This window comes from Castor canadensis, chromosome 5 (genome assembly GCF_047511655.1).
Source record: "Castor canadensis chromosome 5, mCasCan1.hap1v2, whole genome shotgun sequence".
Lineage (NCBI taxonomy): Eukaryota > Metazoa > Chordata > Mammalia > Rodentia > Castoridae > Castor > Castor canadensis.
In genome coordinates this window covers 57,490,657-57,512,585 of record NC_133390.1, presented here as the reverse complement: position 1 = coordinate 57,512,585, position 21,929 = coordinate 57,490,657, and the positions used below count along the sequence as shown (strand labels likewise).

Below are 21,929 nucleotides of genomic sequence, written 5' to 3'. Positions count from 1 at the left end.
ACCATATGCTCTATCTGACTAGCTTTGTTCTATCCACATTTCTTCTGACAGGATCTCAAACTCGCCAAGTATACTTCTGCCTTAGGGGCCTTGTATTCTTCATTTATTGTCCTGAACATATGTACTCCTGTCTTTTCAGGTTGTCTTCTTCTTCAGGTCAGAAAAGTCTTACCTGACCACCCCACAAAAAATTGCTCCAATTCTATGCTCCAGTTCAGTCGTTCTCTGTCTCTTTACTTTGTATTATGTCTTCAGAGCACTTATATAGAACTAAGTTATTTCTTAGTTTACTTGTCTATTATCTGTAAGTATTTTCACCTTTAAGAGAGTATGTGGCTCACTGCTGTTTCACCAGCTCTTGCTGGTATCAGTATTAAATTGTAGGAATATAATAAATATTTGTTGAATGGATTATTGGTTAGTTCTATGCAGAGGTTATTTTCCCTTTAGTCAACTGATTAAGTTGTTGGGAAAAGATTTATACTGACTTCATGTTTTGAGGCATTTTAAATAACTTGACATTCTAATGCGTCTCTTACAGCCCATGGGCCTCCTTTCCATCCTTGAAGAGGAATGTATGTTTCCTAAGGCTACAGATGTGATTTTCAAGACCAAACTCTTTGGTAACCATTTTGGAAAGTCAGTTTATTTCCAGAAGCCCAAACCAGATAAGAAGGAGAAACATGAAGCTCATTTTGAACTTGTCCATTATGCAGGAGTGGTAAGTTACCTGTAGATCCCCAGACCTGAACTTTCCTATCTTTATTTCAAATGCACTCTGCTAAAGTCCTCAGGTAATATCTAAGTAAAGTTCAGATTAAAGAGATGAACAAAATGCCAGAAAAAAGGTATTGAGCCTTCTAGCACTTAGGAAATGAAATCAAATGCCCATATGACAATAACATCTCCTGTGCACAGAAGTGAAAAAAATTTCAAAATAGACTCTGTCACCCCCAACTCAAAGGAACATGGCCTTGAGAAAGTCATGGAGACCTTCAAAGTCATGGGGTTTTCTCTTTATTTTTCCTTTTTAACTTAACATTGTGTGAATGAGTGATTTTAATTGATCTTTTTATTGAGTAGCTTTTAAAATTTTCCCATAAAGAAATACTCAGTGTGAAGTACTAGTTTCTAAACTATGGCCAACAAAGGTTCTTAGTTATCCTCACTGCCTCTCCTTGCTTTCCCCATTGGTATGTGTACACCTTTTCTCTGCTTCTGATCAGTGATTCTGGGTAGAACAGAAAAATAACTGATAAAAGATAAAATAATACTTCAAGCTACTAATGACCTGCCAACTCTCCCCAGATATGCTTGTAGTTCTATTTTTTGACATCATAGAATGTTAGTTATAATTACTATTATATTTGCAAAATACCATTTTATTTGCTAACTTTTTGGGGGGTAGTGCTTACTGTATGTTAGGGTGAGTGGATTTTTAAAAATCTAGTCTTACTTTTGAAGGGTGCTAATGTGAGTTGTTTCTAATGGAAATAACATTTACTCCTCTCCTTTCCCTTTCCTCCCTTCCCTTCCCTCTCCCTCTCCCTCCCTTCTTCCTCTCCCTTCCTCTCCCTTTCCCTTCCCTTTCCCTTCCTTCTCTCTGACCACTGTCTTTCTCTTCCTTTGTTTTGACACTGCAAATGGTAAAATTTTAAAATCTTTTTGGGTTACACAATGAACTTCTGGAGTATTATTCAGTATTGTTACATTAGACTAATTTGTAGGATCTACATAATTTGTGATTTTTCCAAGTAATGCTCAATTTCCTATGTTAATTTGTACATTTTCTCCTTTTGTTACCTGAAATCCATGCTTTTCCAAAGGTTCCTTATAACATCAGTGGTTGGCTTGAAAAGAACAAAGACCTTCTTAATGAAACAGTGGTGGCCATATTTCAGAAGTCTTCCAATAGACTCCTGGCAAGCCTTTTTGAAAATTACTTTAGTGCTGATAGTGGTGAGTTAAACTTTTTTGATTTTTCTGCTTTAGAGTGGAATGGGTGCCTCTGCTTTTACAAAAGTCCTTGATTCTTTCCTGTGGTACCAGTTTGTACTTTCTGTGATTTGAGTTGCTGTCTCCTGTTAACCCTTCTGTCCTCAGACTAGTGGTTTTTCAGGAATATGGTACTAGTGCTCTAAGAGAGATACGTTCCATGGAGTCTGTTCCTGTCCTGCTCTTGCTTTCTTCTAGACCTACCTACAAAGAAAAACTAGGAAACATATTTTGATGAATGATTTCCAGGCAATAATAATCTTCAAATATATATGATAAAAGACAAAATGGCAACAAAACTAATTTTTCAGATCTTAATCGGTTTTATTTGCAATTTTAGAATTGAGTAGCATTCTCAAGCAAAAATGGTTCATAGTCTTCTAATCTACCACATGAGCAGGTTGTATTTATACCTAGAGAAAAGAAAATTACATGTAGAAAATGGAAGTGAGGTATAAGACATCTCTACAGAGTTTAGCTTTTAGTGGTCTTATGTGAACACGTTTTGAATAGTTGGCCAATTGTGGTTGGTTAAGAATTGGATATTTGTTAGAGAGTAGGCTATGGTCTGTTTTTACATCAAATTCAGTTACATTTCACTAGTAAACCTTTAAGCCCAATTTAATATGTATAGAAACAGCTTTTGACTAAACTTTATAGATGTATTTTATATATATATATATATTATCAGCCCTCTCTGGCTAATTTGGGACTCCTAATTGACACAGTCAGGAAATGGAGAAAAGATTTAGTATTCTGTTTATATATATGTATATGTATATATATATATATATATATATATATATATATATATATATATATATATTCTTGTCTTTTGAAAAATGGAAATTCTTGGCAAACAGAGTATCTGGCCAGCCTAACTTCAATTACCTTCATGGCAACAGGGACACAGAGTGAACCAGCTGTTCTTTCAGTGGGGATAGATTCTCACTTCCTAACATTTTCACCCACCTATTATTTTACTCCCAGCTTCAAGCTTACTACTGGCCCCTCTCAGGCTGATTTGGGACTCCTGATTGATAGTCAGGAAATGGAGAAAGGATTTAGCACTTTGTGGATTCTTTAGCATGTGATGACAATTCAAGAGCACGCCTGAAATCCCTGAGCCTGCCTTAAGTGGAAGTAGAGAAATGGAAGCTACTGAATTTGAATTTGAATTCTGCTAATCTACAGGCAATGGGTTCCATTTTTATTTTTATCTTTGTATTATTTAATATCTATTTATCTATCTATCTATCTATCTATTTATTTATTTTGCAGTACTGGGGTTCAAATTCAGGGCCTTATGCTTGTTAGGAAGGTGCTCTACCACGTGAGCCACACCCCCTGCCTTTTTTACTTTAGTTATTTTTCAGAAAAGGTCTTGTGCTTTTACTCAGGGCTGGTCTTGGTCTGCAATCCCCCAACCTCTGCCTTCTATGTAACTGGAATTAGAAGCAGGAACCACCATTCTTGCCTTGTTCTTTGAGTTAGGGTCTTGCTAAGTTTTTGTCCTGGCTGGCCTTAACCTGTAGTCCTCTTATCTCTGTCTTCCAATAGGTAGGGTTACAGGCACAAACCACTGCACTTGGCTATTTTTTTTCATTGTTGAGACAAGTTCTTGCTATGTTGCCAAGGCTAGTTGCAAACTCCCCATCCTCCTGCTTCAGCCTCCAAAATAGCCAGTACCACAGGATGTGCCTCTACACTCAGCTTTTGTCTGATAAAGTTTCTAAAGTGCCTCTGTGAAGTCTATTAGGTAGTGGTCACATAAGCTTTTGGCTCCCAGTGGAGTCATTGCCTGATCACAAGAGATCAGAGAGAGTAGTTTGGGCAGAAAATTAGGGAGGAAAATGACTTCTAACTGTTCAAGTTTATGCTGTGCTCTTGGGAACTAGAAAATGAAATGGTCCAGAATGTCTTTTTTTTTTCTTTTTTTTGGTAATCATTCAAGCACTCCCTGGTAATACTTGTCTTCAAGTTTCTGACTCATCTACACATTAAACTTCACACAATAACCATACTTTCTTCTAGAAAAATCTAAGTAACCTTAAGTCAGTGTTACAGTTTTAAAAAATTCATGCAAGGTAGTATTAGTCCCTGTTCAAAGATGGAGAAACTGAAGTATAAAGAGGTCATGTGATTCACTTAGAAAATCTGGACCTCTCAAAAAGACATTAGTGACTACGCTTCATGACCTCTGCCCCCACAGTTACTACTCAGACCCAGAGAATTTTTTTTTTTTTAGTTTTTTATGTCAATAGATGGCCCATTTTCTCTAGGTTGCCTAGGGTTTTGTCGTTGTTGTACATCTTAGTGAGTTAGCACTACACAAATATTTGTAAGACAGTTTGGTGTAGTATAGATTCTTTTGTTTCAAGAAAAAAGGAATATATTTACTTTTTTAATAAACCATGAAAGTACATTATTATTGCCATATTTCTATTAACACAGAAAGTGTACAAAAACTAGTGAGTGGAACAAAAATTGTCTATCATCTCACATGGAGACATACCAACTGTGAACAATTTAGAGTTTATGTTTCCGAAGATGTTTAATGTTTACAGTCACCTGTAGGTCAATTGTACTTAAAAACATGTATACACATGCAGGATCACATTGTACAAAATATAGGTTCTGTAACCTACTTTTTCTCTTGAAATGAATCCTAGAAATCATTCCATATTGGACCTAGATTATCATTTAAAAATTTAAAGTGCTTCATTGGGTGCACATTGCTTCATAATTTAACCTCCCAAATGCCTGTTCATGGACATTCCTTGATTAATTTAATTTTGCTAAATTTTTTTCTTGCAATTATAAGGGCCTTGCACCTGCTAAACAAGTGCCCTACCAATAAGCTATACTCCCAGCTTTTGCTTACTTTTTTTTAATGACTAAATAATGTCTCAGTAAGTATCTTTGTACACTTGTCTGATTATTTCCCTAAGGAAAAGCACCATAGACATTTTGTGTTGAGTCATGTGTGTTTTCAAAGTTTTTAGTAGATGCCGCTATATTGTTTTTAGAACTTTGATGAACATTTCCATCAATAAGTTCTTACATTACAAAAAATAGTGGGTTTTAAAGTGCTTTCTTCTTCTTTTTTAGCCATGCAGTTTGGGGAGAAGAAACACAGGAAAGGAACTTCATTCCAATTGGTTACATCTCTGCATAAAGTAATTTTAAATTGTATCTATTCATATATTAACCACCTTACAATCTGTACATGTTATTATTCATGTGAAATTGTGTATTTCTAGTTAAGGATAAAGTGTCTGAAGTTAGCCATGTTGGAAAACCTTCTTGCTATTAAGAAGGACTTTAGGGGACACTGATGGGTCCTACTTAGGTCCCCTTTGTTAGCCCTGCACCCATGTCCCAGCTAATATGAATATTAGCTCATAGCACATCACAGTTGCCAGAACTGCCTTGCCAAATGGGAAGCTAAGCTGCCTGCTTGCTCTCCTCTCTACACTTTGGCCCCTCCTTGCCTCAGGAGGGGACATCTGTGGTGTAATTGGCACATTTGTGCTCAAAAGCTCTGCAAAGATCACACTAAAACTGAGACAACACCATGGGCTTTTTAATTCCTCTATGCTTTGTCCCTCATCTCCAAATAAATCCTTCAAATGAGAATCCCCATTTCAGATTTTGCTCCAAGGAATCTGACCTAAAATAAAGTTTTCTACAGATAAGAATTCATGCCATTTTATTGCTCAGCTATAAATTATTTCTATCAATTTCAAAACAGGTAGAAATGATTCACAGTGGACTGTGTATGTAAGATAAATATTGACTTGCCATAGGAAAGAAGTAATGTGCATTTACTAAGCAAGGAATAATGTTGAAGTCATTTTACCATTGATGTACATGTTGAGTATCAGATTACGTTGATGGATTGGGAGACCTTTCTGAGTTATTTTAGTGATTTGCAAAGTGATTTTGTGTTTATTATGGTCTTCATTTTAGGAAAACCTAAATAGATTGATGACTAGTCTGAAATCAACAGCACCTCATTTTGTGAGATGCATAAATCCCAATGTGAACAAAATACCAGGTAAGGAACTAAACATTTTTGTAATTCATGCTAGGGAATATATTTTATTTCAACTATTTTGAACATTTTTTTTAAGAACCATTTACTGGTTTCCTTACATGGAAGTAGATTTTCCGATATGAAAATGAAAGAAAACTCAATGTGAGATTTTTGGAATCTCCTCAAGTCCGCTTTGGAATTGAGATTCAAGTGGGCATACAGAAAGACTTTACAAAGTAGGCTCAATTGGGTAGTATCAGAATGCTTGATATTACTATTGATATCCCTCATTGAATCTTATGTTAAAATGTGGCTGAGCTCCTGTGCCATTGTTTAGATGGGCAAAGTACAGTAAAAAGGGATTGAATAATCAATTAGCGGGTTGAGGTAGATGTTTTAGCATAAAGGATGTTATTTGGTCTAAGTTATCTAAATTCACCATAAAGATAGCTCCATTCATATTATTAAGCACTCCCTCTAGTATTCCTTCCCAGTAGTAACATCTTTTTCCCTAATGATATCCATTTTATTTAGTTAAGCACTTCTGGAAAATAAATACTTTTTTGATAAATTTATGGTAGTAAGGATAAAGATGGGATAGGAGACTGTTGGTGAATTTTTTTTTCTGTTTATAATTCTCAAAAGTTTTTTTTTGATACTAATTACATGGGTCACTTTCCTTACATCATGGATATGAGGATTCCTAGCAATCTTTGGAATTACAGTACTCTTTAGAGTTTTGGTCAGAGGCCATCAGCCTCAAAGGAAAGTACATGACAAGCATCTTAGATCTGTCTTTGGAATAGGTAGCCAGATTTGTTGATTCTGTTTTATAATAGCTTGCATTTTTATTAATCTAATGTAATTAAGACCTCAGTCTTAATAGTCTGTGGCCTCTTTGGGGAAAGTGTGAGCCAAACAATGATGCAGTAATTGAAAGTTTTGTAATGTAGACGCTTCACATTCATTCGTAGCTGCATATTTTTGGCCTTGTGGTTTCTTATCAGATGTGTTTCCTTCCTTCCTTCCTTCCTTCCTCCCTCCCTCCCTTCCTCCCTCCCTTTCTTTCTTCTTTTTCTTTTTATCCTATGTGTGTAGTACAGGTGATAAAACCAAGGCTCTACTACTGAGCTACATTCTGGCCCCCAGCTGGGTTTCTGAATACATCTAAAGATACTGCTTACATCTTGTAAGGAATCTAATCAGCTACTTCTATTTTGGAGCAAATATGTTATCTATTAATTGTCTTCTAAGTCAGCATTAATTTCAGCAGTTTTTCAATAAAAGCTTCATATATAATCAGACCAATTTTTCATATGAATTTAAATAGAATGAACATGCTTGATCTTAAGGTGTCAGAGGACTTTACTTTTCCAGCCTTGTTATAGACTGTCTGTTTATATCCATGATAAGCATCAGAGTACAGGTATATGACTGAGGTTTATTCTGTAATCTTAGACATAGAAAGAGTTACAGCAGGTCTTTGTGTTAGGAGGAGTGCTCCTTGGCTTCCTCCATAAGACTTGGTAAAAGCCACATACAGTGTATCCTTGAATGGTTTTTCAGAAACTTCTATCAAAGATTGCAGTGGACAGCTGTAATAGGGCCACTTGTGATTATCATGGAGATAATGCAAGGATGCTTATACTATAGAATAAAGTTAAGCACTGGCAACATTATAAGGGGAAAATGAAGGGTAGGATGTGGTCAAATCCTTTCCAGGCAAAATTGTAAGCAGAATTTTGTGATTGTGCCCATCTTCCCTCTACTTTTTTCCCCTTTTTCAGAATTCTTCCCCTGTCCCCTCTTACTTAGAGATGAAAGTTCCTTTTATGTTCTCATTGTCCTTACTGGTTTTGGCTGGCAAATGAATGTGATACAAACCATTTATATTTTAGCAAAAATGTAGTCTTTTTCATTTTCCAGTTCCAGTTGCCTATAAAATCTTACCAAACTGTGAACTCATTGGATTGTTCTATGTTAAAAAAGAATTACAGGTAAATCATATTTTGAAACTGCTACTTAATAGGATAAGCACTGTGAGTACTATTAGGATGGAAATAAATGAATTCCTATGAACTATCAGGTAGAACACGCCAAATTCAAGCTCTTTCTTTTTAACCCAAAATGCAGTATTTAGAACAAAATCTGGGGTAATAATATTTGAGGCATGGACTCAACATGACTTTTTTTCAGGTACAATGGACCCTTTCTTGGTTCTACAGCAGCTGCGTTGTAATGGTGTCTTGGAAGGAATTAGGATGTATTGTGAAGGTTTTCCAAATCGAATGCCATATGATGATTTTAAACAAAGGTAAACATATATTTTAGGTTCCAAAAAGCCAGAGGCAGTCTATTTTGTTTTCCTTTTTTTCTGAATGTTTAGGCATGTGTTGTTTTAGTTGATATCCTCCAGACTACAAATTGATGTGTTTCTGTGGTGGTAAGCTATATGATGACGGAGTTCTATTATGTCCCCTTAAATTCTATAGCCAAATAGCTGTAACATCCTTAAATCTCTATTCATGGATAATATACCATATGTGTAGAAGAAATGTACACAGAAGAAAGATATAGGCTCTGAAATGAATCCCTGAAATGTTGTGTATTATATAATGGTAGTTGCCACCCAACCAAGTTGCCGCTTAACTAGCAAGCTCATGAAAGGAAGGAAGCCAGCGCTGTGGGTGGCAGGAGCCAAGAAAGCCATCTTTGTTTCTCATTTCCTGAATCTTGAAAGTATAAATTAAATTTCATCAAGCTAATTTGAGCAAAGTATGATGGAGTAGAAGGAATGCCTATCTAGAAACTAAAAGGTGTGTTTCTTATTCTCTACCAACTCATCATTAGGGTGAAAAAATTTTTTATTATTGTACTGGGATACATTGTGGCATTCACAAAAGTTCTTACAATACATCATATTTAAATTCACCCCCTTCACTTTCCTTAACAGCCCCCCAATTCCTGGAATAGTTTATAGCGGTCTCATTTTTCCATTTACATATATGACTATATAATGTTTCTACCATGTTCACCTTCTAAACCCTTTCCTTGTATCCTCCCTTCTCCCATTAGTACCAACTTCCTAGACAGGACCTGTTCTGCCCTCCTGTTCTCAGATATTGTAAAAAAACAAATGACATTTTGTTTGTCAGGGTGAAACAATTTTGAATATGATATTTAATGTCTCTGCTTCTCAGTTTCCTTATCCATACGATAGAGATACTTACACTTTTCTTACTCTCTTTCCTTCCAGTTCTTCCCTTCTTAATTTAGTAGAGAATCAAGCAATGTTGATTCATAAAGCACTATAAAAAATAAAAAGTATCTTACCAATGGAAGGAACTGTTGCTTTTATACTAATTATTTTCATCAAGAACTATATGAAAATTGACCATGTAGGTAGGAGGGGTAGATGTCTGTATCACCTTTCACTTTTCTTCTTCAGATTCATCTTATTTGCTTTGTATGTTTCCCCTCACCCCATTTTAAGTTAGGTACTGCATTCTAAACCCAAGGATCTTTCCAAAGAGCAAGTTTGTGAGTAGTAGAAAAGCAGCAGAGGAACTACTTGGCTTTTTGGAGGCAAACCATACTCAGTACCAGTTTGGAATCTCTAAGGTAACCAGGAAATTACAAAGAATGAATGTGCAGAGAAATAGAAGGCAGAGTGTGGATTTTAAAATATTCATGAGCACTCATGAATGTAAGGTGTTCTTCAGTGCTTGTGACAAGAAATAACACAAATATGTATTAGTTCAGAGTGGAGAGTTTGGTGTTGTTTGAGAAAGAAAATTTAATTCTTCTCAAACTTCAGTCTTGACTACTTTTACATTTTTTATAATTAATCATCTAACCAAATTTGTGCCAATATACAAAATACTGAATTAATCTTTCAGTGCTAGAAAATCTATGTACAGAGCAAAAAAATGTGATCTAGCTTCCTGGAGTAAACTGCTTATTTGTGTGATCTGACTCATCTTCTGTATTCTGTCAGGAAATAAAATTTAGAAGAGTATATAATTTAATAACTTTAAAGTCAACCTTACTATCTGAAGAAATGTAAACCAAAACCAACTTTCTCATATGTAAATCTCTAAATTCTACTTCATCTAAAAGATGCAAATATTTTGAGAAACTTCGACAAATAGATTTGGTCTTACCTGGTAGTGAACATCCAGTTGTTCCTAATGACACCCATATAAGGACCAAATTATTTTAAAGAGAATGGGAGGATCCAGGGTGAAGAACTCACAGAAGAACTAAAAAATATATTTTAGTGCTTCTATGATTTTTGTGCCTCAGATGCTTCACTCACTTTACCTTATTTGTTACTGATTATTCTTGAGGAATATTAGTATCAAGCCTTTGATGACTAGGACAAAAATGTTTTCTTCTAGAACAAAGTCAATAAAATATGACCCAAGAGTCATATCATGACCTATTTTAAAATTATCCCACTAGCTAGAATAGTTTTGCATTTTATAGAGACTTTTAAACAACAAAGAAGAATATTTACTCCTGGTCCTTCACAGAAAATGTTTGTGTACATCTTCCAGGCACTTTGGAACACTACATGACTAAATTCATCTTTAAAGTTAAACTAGGTTATCTAAGCATTATTAATAAATAAGAAGTCTAGTGTAATTTATTAAATTACTAATTGACCACAGGATTAAGTAATATGTCCTTTGCAAATTTTAGATTTAGAAAACCAAACTTTCTAGAATGTAGATTTTACACAATGAATTAAACCTAAGAAGAAATAGATTGATAAAATTATCCCAATGAGTACTTCAGTTGTTCATAGGGTCACTTAATAGTCATTTGCTGAATACTGAATGATAAGTGAAATTATATCTGACTTTTTTCCTTTAGGTGTTTTTTAAAGCTGACTTTCTGGGACAATTGGAAAAAAAAAGAGAAGAGAGACTGTCTGAAGTCATCACATTGTTCCAAGCTAGAGCACAAGGCAAATTGATGCGAATCAAATTCCAGAAGATTCTGGAAGAAAGGTATCTCTATACACCCATTACTGAAGTAACTGACACCTCAACCAATGTGACCTTATTTCGTTGTCTTATAATAGGCTGTAGTAAAGAGCTTCTTCTGCTTAAATTGAATCTTTAAAATGTTTGTGGTAAACAAAGAGTGCAAAGAGTATTATTGTCTTACTCAAACAAGCATAGTCATAATTCAGATATTTTTTCCACTGTTTCTAGCCTTCCTTTTGAAAGAGTTTGTAGTTTAGAATTGTAGATCTCTGAAGGTGGTGTAACCCACAGTTTATACCATGAGTAGACTCGAGAGGGTTAGCATACGAATTCCACAGTCAACTCTGTGGAAGTTTGTTCTGATCACTTTATTACCTCCCTTGGGTCAGTAATTGTGGCTCTTGATGACATGTAATTATAACTTCCTTGCTTTATTTCAGGAAGGTTCACCAGGGACTTTTATGACTATATTTGGACATTTGGTGTAAGTTTTGTTCATTTTTAAGATTCATGGAAAGCAAGTTAACAAAATCTCCAAACAGAGGAACCATGAACAGGGGTTTCTGCAGTGCTTGTATTAATTTTTTTCCTTAACATAATTAATTTCTGGACAAAAGTTCACAGGTACAAGTTGGTTAACTGACAATTTTTAATTGCCTCTTTGGGAAAACAAATGGAATTAAAGAATTCAGAAAATATTATGGTGTATATTCATGAAGCAATCATCAAGAAATATTAATTCTTAACAATTTTCTGTAATTGTTGACAACTTAAAAAAAATTAACTGACATAGTTGAAGCCACTGTGTATTTCTCCCTTGATAGCTCTCCCTCCTTAGATCCTGAATTTGTGTTCTATGCATAAATCATATGAAAGTGTGTTCTCGTGTCGTGTGTGTGTATATATACACACACATGCACACACATTTATATGTGTGTATACGTATGTATGTATCTATCTGTCATCTATCTATCTATGCTGATAAAGCAAGGGCTACACTGTTGATTTTAACTGCTGAACAGTGTTCCGTTGCTCACATGGAACACTTCCATGTTTGTTTTACTTCCAGTTTTTCACTTTTCCAAATAGTTTTCTTCTTTACTTTTCTTTTTTCTTTTTTTATATGGTACTGGGATTTGAACTCAGAGTCTTGCATTTGCTTAGTAGGAGCTCTAACACTTGAGCCACGTCCCCAACCCTTTTTGCTTTAGTTATTTTTCAGGTAGGGTCTCACATTTTTCCCAAAGGAAACCTTAGACAGTGATGCTTCTATCTATGCCTCCTGTGTAGTTGGGATTATAGATGCACACCCACCATGCCTAAGCTTTTGTTGAGATGGAGTCCTGCTATTGTCATGGGGCAGGGGACGGGGGGAGGGGAGTGGGGTGCATGGAATCTACAGCAGCGCTAGAGGGTTCTTGCTTTCAGAACATCCTTAAGACTAAGAGGCTGGAGCACCAGAGTTATAGGCAGAAAAGAAACTTTGATAGAGAAAGGCTGAGCGGAGAGATGCACAATGGGGTCTGGAAACCAGGTGCCCCCTGAGTGCTGGATTTGGGGGGATAATATATATATATATATATGGCTTCTGCCCTAACCTAAAGAACAGTTTGTAGTGGAATTCTATAGGTCTATTCTTAGCACACCTGGGCCTCATGTACCTCCTGGTCATCTGGCTGAGCTGGTTCCTCCACTTCTCCCAGGTCATGGGGGCTCCAACATTCTTAAGATGTCATGGGGCTGATTTATGTTATGGTACTGCTACACTATCATTGAACCAGTTTGACTTTCACAGAACCACAGTCCTCCCAATTTCTGCCTCCAGAGTAGCTGGGATTACATGCATGGGCCATCCCACCTGGCTCAAAATAGTCTTCTGGGGACACTTGTAATTGTTTCTCCAAGACTTTCTTGAGGACAATATAATTCAAAATGTTCAATTCTCTGAGAACTGTTTGTGAATGGCGGCTTGTTCAAGTCACAGACTTAGAGTAGCAATTTTGTAGGGTATGAATTAGTAGGTTTTAGGATACAAACTATTTCAACTATGAGAGCTATTGCCAAAATGTTTTCCAATTTATTGTCTGCCAGCGGTATATGAGTATTCCATTGCCCCATTCTCACAAACTTATGGTGTCTTATTTTATTTATATTTTTTCATGAATATTTTTATTCAATAAGCTTCTTGTCCATTTTTCCCATTTGTCCATCATCCTTAAGATTTTCAATTTATAGGCCATCAGCTTATAAAATATTTTTGTTAATATGGTTTCTATTTTTTAATTTTAAAAAATGTTTAAATTTGTGTATTATTATATTATTGTTGTACTGGGGGTACTCTATGACATTTTCAAAAGTGCTTATAGTATATCATAGTTGAATTTACCCCTCATCATCTCCTTTTTCTCCTATCTCTCCATTCTTAGAATGGTTTCAACAAATCTCATTTTACCATTTACATGTATGTGTATGGAATATTTCCATCATATTCAGCCTTCTACACCCTTTCCTTATATTTCCCCTACACAAACTGGTACCAACCCCCAGACAGGACATGTTTTACAAAACTTCTTATCTTCTGTTTTTGAAAATAGACATTTTTGTTTATTTAAGTTATCTTTAAAGTGAGTTTCATTATGACATTTCCATGTATATATGCATTATATCCTGAATTGGTTCATCCCCTCCATTTTTTTCCTTTAGACTTTAAAATTTTTTTGCCAAATGTAATATTGCTGACACTGTGAAAAGAGATCATTTCTCTGCAAAGAATAATATTTTCTATAGGTTTATCTTTTTGTAAATCTGATTTATTGTATGGACGACATTCCTTCCAACTTCTTTGTTAAGCATTTTCATCAGGGAAATGATTGAATTCTTTATCTTCATCTACTGAAGTAACACATAGTTTTTCTATATCTGTAATTACATTAAATTTTAATAGATACTTTAAAAATAATGAATCCACTTTGGTTCACATTGATGGGATTTGTTATAATTTTATCATGAGATTCTCACACCCATATTCATAAATTGATGAGCCTATAATTTTCCTTTTTTCTGCTTTGTTATCTGATTATGGATCAACATTATCCTAACCTCATACAAGAGTTGGAAAATACTTCCTCTTCAAAACAGGAAACAGTTTATTACAATAATTGGGTCCTTGTATCTTTGGTAAGTTTGCCTATAAGCCCATCTGAATATGGTGTGTTTACGATAGATTTCATAATTATGATTCAGTTTATTTAATAGCTCCAGGCATATTGAGGTTTTTATATTCCTGAATCTGTTTAGGTAAGCTTTATTTTTAAAAAATTATTTTTTTTTAAATTTTCTAGTTTAATAGATTTTAAAACTTTACTCTATGTGTAATTATGCTTCCAGAACATAATCTCAAATTATGATATTCCCAGAGTGTCATTCCTGGTATTATTTCTTGTATCTTTTCTCCTTTCTTTATCATTTACTATATGTTGATTTAGTTAGTTTATTTAATAAATCACTTTTCCTTCATTTCCTTTGTTGTTTCTTTTTTCTAGTTCATTATTTTCTGAGCTCCCCTTTACTCCTTCCTTCTTTGCACTTATTTTTGGTTTTTGTTTTCTTTTTCTCACTTTTTGAAGTTTGACAAATAAGACTATATGTTCGTAGCATATAATTTGATATTTTTATATGTATATATATGTATACATTGTGAACTACTGCAGTTAACCTAATTAATGTATCATTTCACACAGTTACATTGTGTATGTGTGTGTGTGTGTGTGCGCATGCCGGGGATGATAAAATTTAAAATATACTCTCTTAGTAAAACTCCAGTAAATACAGTATAAATATTACCATTATCACCACTTAGATCTCCAGAACTTATTCATCTTGTCTAACTTAGGTTCTTGGAACTTATAAGGACTTAGTTTCTATTAGACCAACACCCTTCCATTCTGACTCCCTTACTGGCCCCTGGAAGCTACCATTCCACTCTGTACGTCAATGAGTTTGACTTTTTTATGTACTGCACCTCAGTGAGATCATGCAGTATTTGCCTTTCTCTGCCTGGGTTATTTCACTTTGAACAATGTCTTCTAGCTTCATCTATGTTGTTGCAAATAACATTTTCTTCTTTTTGAAGACTGAATCATATTTTAGAGTATATGTGTTAGACACCAAATTTTCATTATTCACCCACTGGTGGACACAGGTTTATTCCACATATTTGCTATTGCAACTAATATTGCAATGAACAGGCTGATGCAGATAATTTCTTGGTAACACTAATGTCATTTTTTTGAGTATATATCAGAAGTGCTAGTTTTATGTCTCATTTTTGTAAGAACCACTGTTTTCTACAGTGATTGTACCAATTTATATTTTCACTAACAACATACAAAGGTTCCCTTTTTTTCCTATGTACTATCCAACACTTACAGGTGTGTGAAGTGATATTTCATTGTGATTATGATTTATATTACCTAATGATTTATTATGTTTGAGCAGGTTTTCAAAATTTTGTTTGCTATTTATATGCCTTCTTTTGAGAAATGTGTGCTAAGTCCTTTGTCCATTTTTAAGGTTATTTATTTAACTTTTTTGTGCTAGTTAATTTTTTGAGTTCCACAAGTATTTTGGATGCTAACCCCTTATTAGATATATGGCTTGCAAATATTTTCTCCCATTCTATATGTGTCTGTTCATTCTGTTGATTGTTTTCTTTGCTGTACAGAAGCTTTGTGGTTCAATAAAATTCCATTTGTCTATTTTTGATTATGTTGCTTGTGCTTTCGGGGTCATATAAAAAATTGTTGCCTAGATAAATGTCAAGAAGTTTTCCTCCTGTATTTTTTGTATTAATTTTATAATTTTAGAGCTTATATTTAAGTCTTCTATTCATTTTAACAGTTGTATATGATGTGAGATAAAGGTTCAAGCATTCTTTTGCATGTGGATATCCATTTTATTAACACTATTTTTTGAAGAAGCTGTGCTTTCTGCATTATGTTTTCTTGTCACTTTTGTTAAGTATCAATTGATCATGAATGCATAGATTTATTTCTGGACTTCCTATGTGTTCCATTGGTCTATATGTCTGCTTTTATACTAATAGCATCTGTATTGAACACTACAGCTTTTTAATATATTTTTAAATTAGGTACTGTGGTTTCTTCAGCTTTGTTTGTTTTGCTAAAGATTACTTTTTATTCAGGGCATTTTGTAGTCCCATCTGTATTTCAAGACTCTTCTATTTCTGTGATGAAAGTTTTTGGAAGTTTTATATGTGTTACATTGAATCTGTAGATTTTGGGTACTATAGACATTTCAATAATATTAATTTTTCCAATTCATGAGATATTTTTCCATGTATTTTTATCACCTTCAATTTCTTTCATCAGTGTTTTAATATTCAGTGTTCAGATATTTTATCTCCTAGGTCATAGTTATTACTAAGGCTTTATCTTTAAATAGTATTGTAATGGGATTATTTTCTTGATTTTTGTTTTTGGATAGTTCATTATTAGCATTTAGAAATGCTACTTATTTTGTATGTTGATTATGTATTCTGTAACTTTACTGAATTAATACATTAGTTCTAACAGGATTTTTTGTAGAATGTTTAGCATTTTTCCATACATATAATAATGTCATCAATAAACATAGACTTCTTTTTGAATTTTGATACTTTTATTTCTTTTTCTCACCTAATATTCTAGCTAAGACCTCCAGAACTAAATCAAATAGAAATACTGGGAGTGGGCATCCTGTATTCCAGAGCTTAAAAAATATCTTTCAGTTTTTTGCTATTGAGCATTATGTTATCTGTGGGCTTATTATATAATGGCCTTTACAGTAAGCCTAACTTATTTGTGAATTTATTACATGCAGTTCTGACCAGTGTGGTCATAAAATATTAAAAAAATTTCAAAAATAAAAATTTAAATTTCCCATGTATGCAGTACTCAGCTCAATGGATGCAGAGAATTCTGTTAGTCCCTAGTTATCATCAGTTTTGTTTAAATCGTTGTGTGATCTGCTGAGTGTTTCCCTGCCTTTAATATTGGGAAAATTTGCCTCCCCAAAAGCAAATGATGCCCCAAAGCAAGGTAAAAGAAAATGGCTTAATTTAAGTGATAAAGTGAAAATTTTAGATTTGATGACAAGCAGCATGTTTAGTGGGCAGCATTACTGGAAGAATGAACCAAGTATCCACAGTATAGAACTGAACTCTATGCATTTTAAACATTGGTGGTTTTTCCTCAACAGCAGTCTCCTTAGAACCATATGCTTGTGGATAACAAGGGACTACTATATTATGTGGAGTTACATTCCTTCTATACCTAATTTGTGAGAGTTTTTATCATGAGAGGATATTGAATTTTGTCAAATTCTTTTGATGCATTACTGAAATGATTGTATAATTTTTGTCTTTTATTTTGTTAATGTGATGTTCTGTGGTTTGAATATGCTTCTCAAAATTAATGTGTAGGAAACTTAATCTCCAAAGTCATGTTAATGTTTTATGGAGGCAGGGCCTTTAAAATCTAATTGGGATTAAATTATATCATGAAAATGGGGCCCCGATGATGGTATTAGTGATTTTATAAAAAGAAGAGAGAACTGCTCTGTGCTGCCATGTGACATCCTCCATTTTGTTATAATGCAGCAAGAAGGCTCTTATACTGACAGATATTGGTGCCATGGTTATAGATTTTTCAGCTTCCAGAACCATATGCAAATAAGTCCTTAGTATTTATGAATTCCCAATCTGTGACACTTATTTATAGCAAGAGAGAATGGAATAAGATGTGGTGTATCACATTACTGATTTTTATTTTTATTTTTTTGTTTTTTTTTAATCATTATGTTGGGCGGGGGTACATTGTAGCATTTACAAAAGTTCTTACAATATATCAAATATATTATAGTTGAATTCACCCCCTCCACCATTCTCCTTTATTTCTCCCTTCCCCCATTACTGGAATACTTTCAACAGATCTCATTTTTCCACTTACATACATGCTCCCTCCTACATCCTTTTGCTACCTCCTTCCCCCAACCACCAGTACCACCCTCTCTCCCAGACAGGATCTGTTCCACCCTCCTTCTCTTGTTCCCCAATTTTATAAAAGAAAAAAAAGACATTTTTGTTTGTTTTTCTTTGTTATATTTTATTTTATTTCTTTCTTTATTCATTTATCCATATGTGCATAAATTGTGCCATTTTTCCCCAGTGCCCCCTGTCCCTTCCATCTCTCCTCCACTCCCCTCACTTCCAGGCAGCAGCTGTTCTGGCCTTTCCTCCAATTTTGTTGAAGAGTAGACATAAGCAATAATAAGAAAGACAAAGTGTTTTTGCTAGCTGACATAAAGATATCTATAAAGAGAGATTCCTAGCACTGCTTCCATGCACAAGTGTATTACAACCTGAAGTGATTTATCTCTACTTGACCTCTTCACTACTTTCCGGTCACCTTCCCATATTGACCTCTGTCATTTTAAGGTTACTTTATTAGCTCCTGTGAAATGGGCACATCAAACACTTTCAAGGTTTGGGTTTCCTACATAACCCCATTCCTCCCGTATGTGCTCTCCCCTTAGCGTGTGACCCAAGACCAACAACACTACTGCATTTGCCCTGATCTAAAGTCCACATATGAGGGAGAACACATGATTTTTGGTCTTCTGAGCCTGCCTAACCCTGCTCAGGATGATGTTCTCTAGTTCCATCCATTTACCTGTGAATGATAAGATTTCATTCTTCTTCATGGCTGTGTAAAACTCCATTGTCTATAAGTACCACATTTTTTTAATCCATTTGTCAATAGTGGGGCATCTTGGTTGTTTCCATAACTTGGGTATTGTGAATAGCACTGCAATAAACATGGGTGTGCAGGTGCCTCTGGAGTAACCTGAGTTGCATTCCTTTGGGTATATCCATAGAAATGGGATTACTGGATCATATGGCAGATCTATGTTTAGTTTTTTAAGAAGCCTCCATAATTGTTTTCCAGAGTGGTTGCACTAGCTTGCATTCCCACTAGCAGTGTATGAGTGTTCCTTTTCCCCCACAACCTTGCTAACACCTGTTGGTGGTGGTGTTTTTGATAATGGCTGTTCAAACAGGGGTGAGGTGGAATCTTAGTGTGGTTTTGATTTGCATTTCCTTGATGGCCAGAGATGGTGAGCATTTTTTCATGTGTTTTTTGGCCATTTGAATTTCTTCTTTGAAAAAGTTCTGTTTAGTTCAGTTGCCCATTTCTTTATTGGTTCATTGATTTGGGGGGAGTTTAGTTTTTTGAACTCCCTATATATTCTGATTATCAGTCCTTTGTCTGATGTATATCTGGCAAATATTTTCTGCCACTCTGTGACTAGTCTCTTCAGTTTAGAGACCATTTCTTTGTTGTGCAGAAGCTTTTTAATTTTACAAGGTCCCATTTGTTCATCTTTTCTCTTACTTGGTGAGCTGCTGGTGTTCTATTGAGGAAGTCCTTGCCTATACCTATTGCTTCCAGAGTATTCCCTGCTCTTTCCTGTACTAACTTCAGTTTCAGGTCTGATATTAAGGGCCTTGATTCATTTTGAGTTGATACTAGTACAGGGTGATAAACATGGATCTAATTTCAGTTTTTCGCAGGTAGATAACCACTTTTCCCTGCAACATTTGTTGAAGAGGCTGTCTTTTCTCCATCATATGTTTTTGGCATCTTTGTCAAAAATATGGTGGGCAAGGGTGTGTGGATTCATATCTTGGTCCTCTATTCTGTTCCACTTGTCTTTATATCTGTTTTCATGCCAATACCATGCTGTTTTTATTGCTATTGCTTTGTAATGTAGTTTGAAGTCAGGTATTGTGATATCTCCAGCATTGCTCTTTTTGCTTAGTATTGCCTTGGCTATTTGCTGTCTCTTGTGTTTCCAAATAAACTTTAGGGTAGATTTTTCAATCTCTGTGATGAAAGTCATTGGAATTTTGATGGGAATTGCATTAAACATGTGGATTGCTTTTGGTAGTACAACCATTTTTACTATGTTGATTCTACCAATCCATGAGCAAGGAGATCTTTCCACCTTGTGTAGTCTTCCTTGATCTCTTTCTTGAGGGGTTTGTACTTCTCCTTGTAGAGGTCATTCACATCCTTTGTTAAGTTTAAGCCTAGGTATTTGATTTTTTTTGATGATATTGTAAATGGAATTGTTTCTATATATTCTTTCTCAGTTTGTTCATTATTGGTGTATAGAAAAGCTAATAATTTTTGTAAGTTGATTTTGTATCCTGCCAGCTTGCTGAAGCTGTTTATGGTGTCTAGGAGTTTTTAGGTAGAGTTTTTTGGGTCTTTAAGATATAGGATCATGTTGTCTGCAAATAGGGATATTTTGACAGTTTCTTTACCTATTTGTATTCCTTTTATTTCTTCTTCTTGCCTAATTGCTCTGGCTAGGAATTCCAGGACTATGTTGAATAGGAGTTGGGATAGTGGGCATCCTTATCTCGTTCCTGATTTTAGGGGGAATGGTTTCAGTTTTTTACCATTAAGTATGATGTTGGCTATAAGTCTGTCATATATAGCCTTTATAATGTTGAGGTACATTGCTTCTATTCCTAGTTTTCTTAGAGCTTTTATCATGAAGTGGTGTTGGATCTTATCAAAGGCTTTTTCTGCATTTATTGCAATGATCAAGTGAGTTTTGTCTTTGCTTCTATTAATGTGCTGTATCACATTTATAGATTTGCATATGTTGAACCACCCCTGCATCCCTGGGATGAAGCCAACTTGGTCATGGTGAATGATCTTTCTGATGTGTTGTTAGACTTAGTTTGCCATTATTCTATTGAGGATTTTTGCATCAATGTTCATTAAGGAGATTGGCCTATAGTTCTCCTTTTTGAAGGTGACTTTGTCTGGTTGTGGGATGACTGGCTTCATAGAATGAGTTAGGCAGTGTTCCTTCCCTTTCTATTTCTTGGAAATATTTAAGGAGAGTTGGTATTAGTTCTTTTTAAAGGTCTGATAGAATTCAGCAGAGAATCCATCAGGTCCTGGACGGTTTTTTTTGGGGGGGGGAGGAGACTCTTTTTTGCTACTTTAGTTTCATTTTGTGTTATAGATCTATTCAGGTGATTAATATACTCTTGGTTCAATTTTGGATGGTGATAAGTATCTAGAAATTTGTTCGTTTCTTCAAGATTTTTGAATTTATTGGAATATAGTTTCTCAAAGTAGTCTTTGATGAGTCCCTGGATTTCTGTGGTGTTTGATGTTATCTCCTCTCTTGCATTTCTGATTTTACTTATTAGGGTTTTTTCTCTCCTCATTTTAGTCAGATTTTCCAGGGGTCTGTCAATCTTGTTTATTTTTTCAAAGAACCAGCTTTTTGTTACATTAATTCTTTGTATGTTTTTTTTTCTATTTCATTATTTTTGGCCCTTATTTTGATTATTTCTCTCCTTCTGCTTGTTTTGGGTTTTGCTTGTTCTTGTTTTCCTAGGAGTTTGAGATGTAGCATTAGGTCATTGATTTGAGATCTTTCTGTCCTTTTAATATATGCACTCATGGCTATAAATTTTCCTCTTTGCTGTGTCCCATTAGTTCTGGTAGATAGTGTTTTCATTTTCATTAACTTCCAGGAACATTTAAATTTCCTCTTTTATTTCATTAATGACCCAGTGATCATTGAACAGTGTGTTGTTCAGCTTCCAATTGTTTGCATATTTTCTGCTATTGTTTTTGTTATTGATTTCTAGTTTTAATGCACTGTGATCAGATAGAATGCATGGGATTGTTTCTATTTTCTTGTATTTGCTGAGGCTTGCTTTATGCCCTAAGATATGATCAACTTTGGAGAGAGTTCCACAGGTGCTAAGAAGTATGTATATTGTATGGAAGTTGGATAAAATATTCTAT

The 21,929-nt window shown here is 34.7% G+C and overlaps 1 protein-coding gene across 1 annotated transcript in view; it reads left to right on the top strand.

Annotated features, from left to right (window-relative positions):
* The window catches only part of Myh15 (myosin heavy chain 15), a 144,520-nt gene that overhangs the window by 45,167 nt on the left and 77,424 nt on the right, over positions 1 to 21,929 (top strand). The window contains exons 15-21 of the mRNA XM_074072376.1: positions 542 to 721; positions 1,827 to 1,959; positions 5,107 to 5,174; positions 5,968 to 6,055; positions 8,231 to 8,348; positions 9,532 to 9,655; positions 10,913 to 11,049. Coding sequence (XP_073928477.1) covers positions 542 to 721; positions 1,827 to 1,959; positions 5,107 to 5,174; positions 5,968 to 6,055; positions 8,231 to 8,348; positions 9,532 to 9,655; positions 10,913 to 11,049 — 848 coding nt within the window. The remainder of the gene's footprint in view (positions 1 to 541; positions 722 to 1,826; positions 1,960 to 5,106; positions 5,175 to 5,967; positions 6,056 to 8,230; positions 8,349 to 9,531; positions 9,656 to 10,912; positions 11,050 to 21,929) is intronic.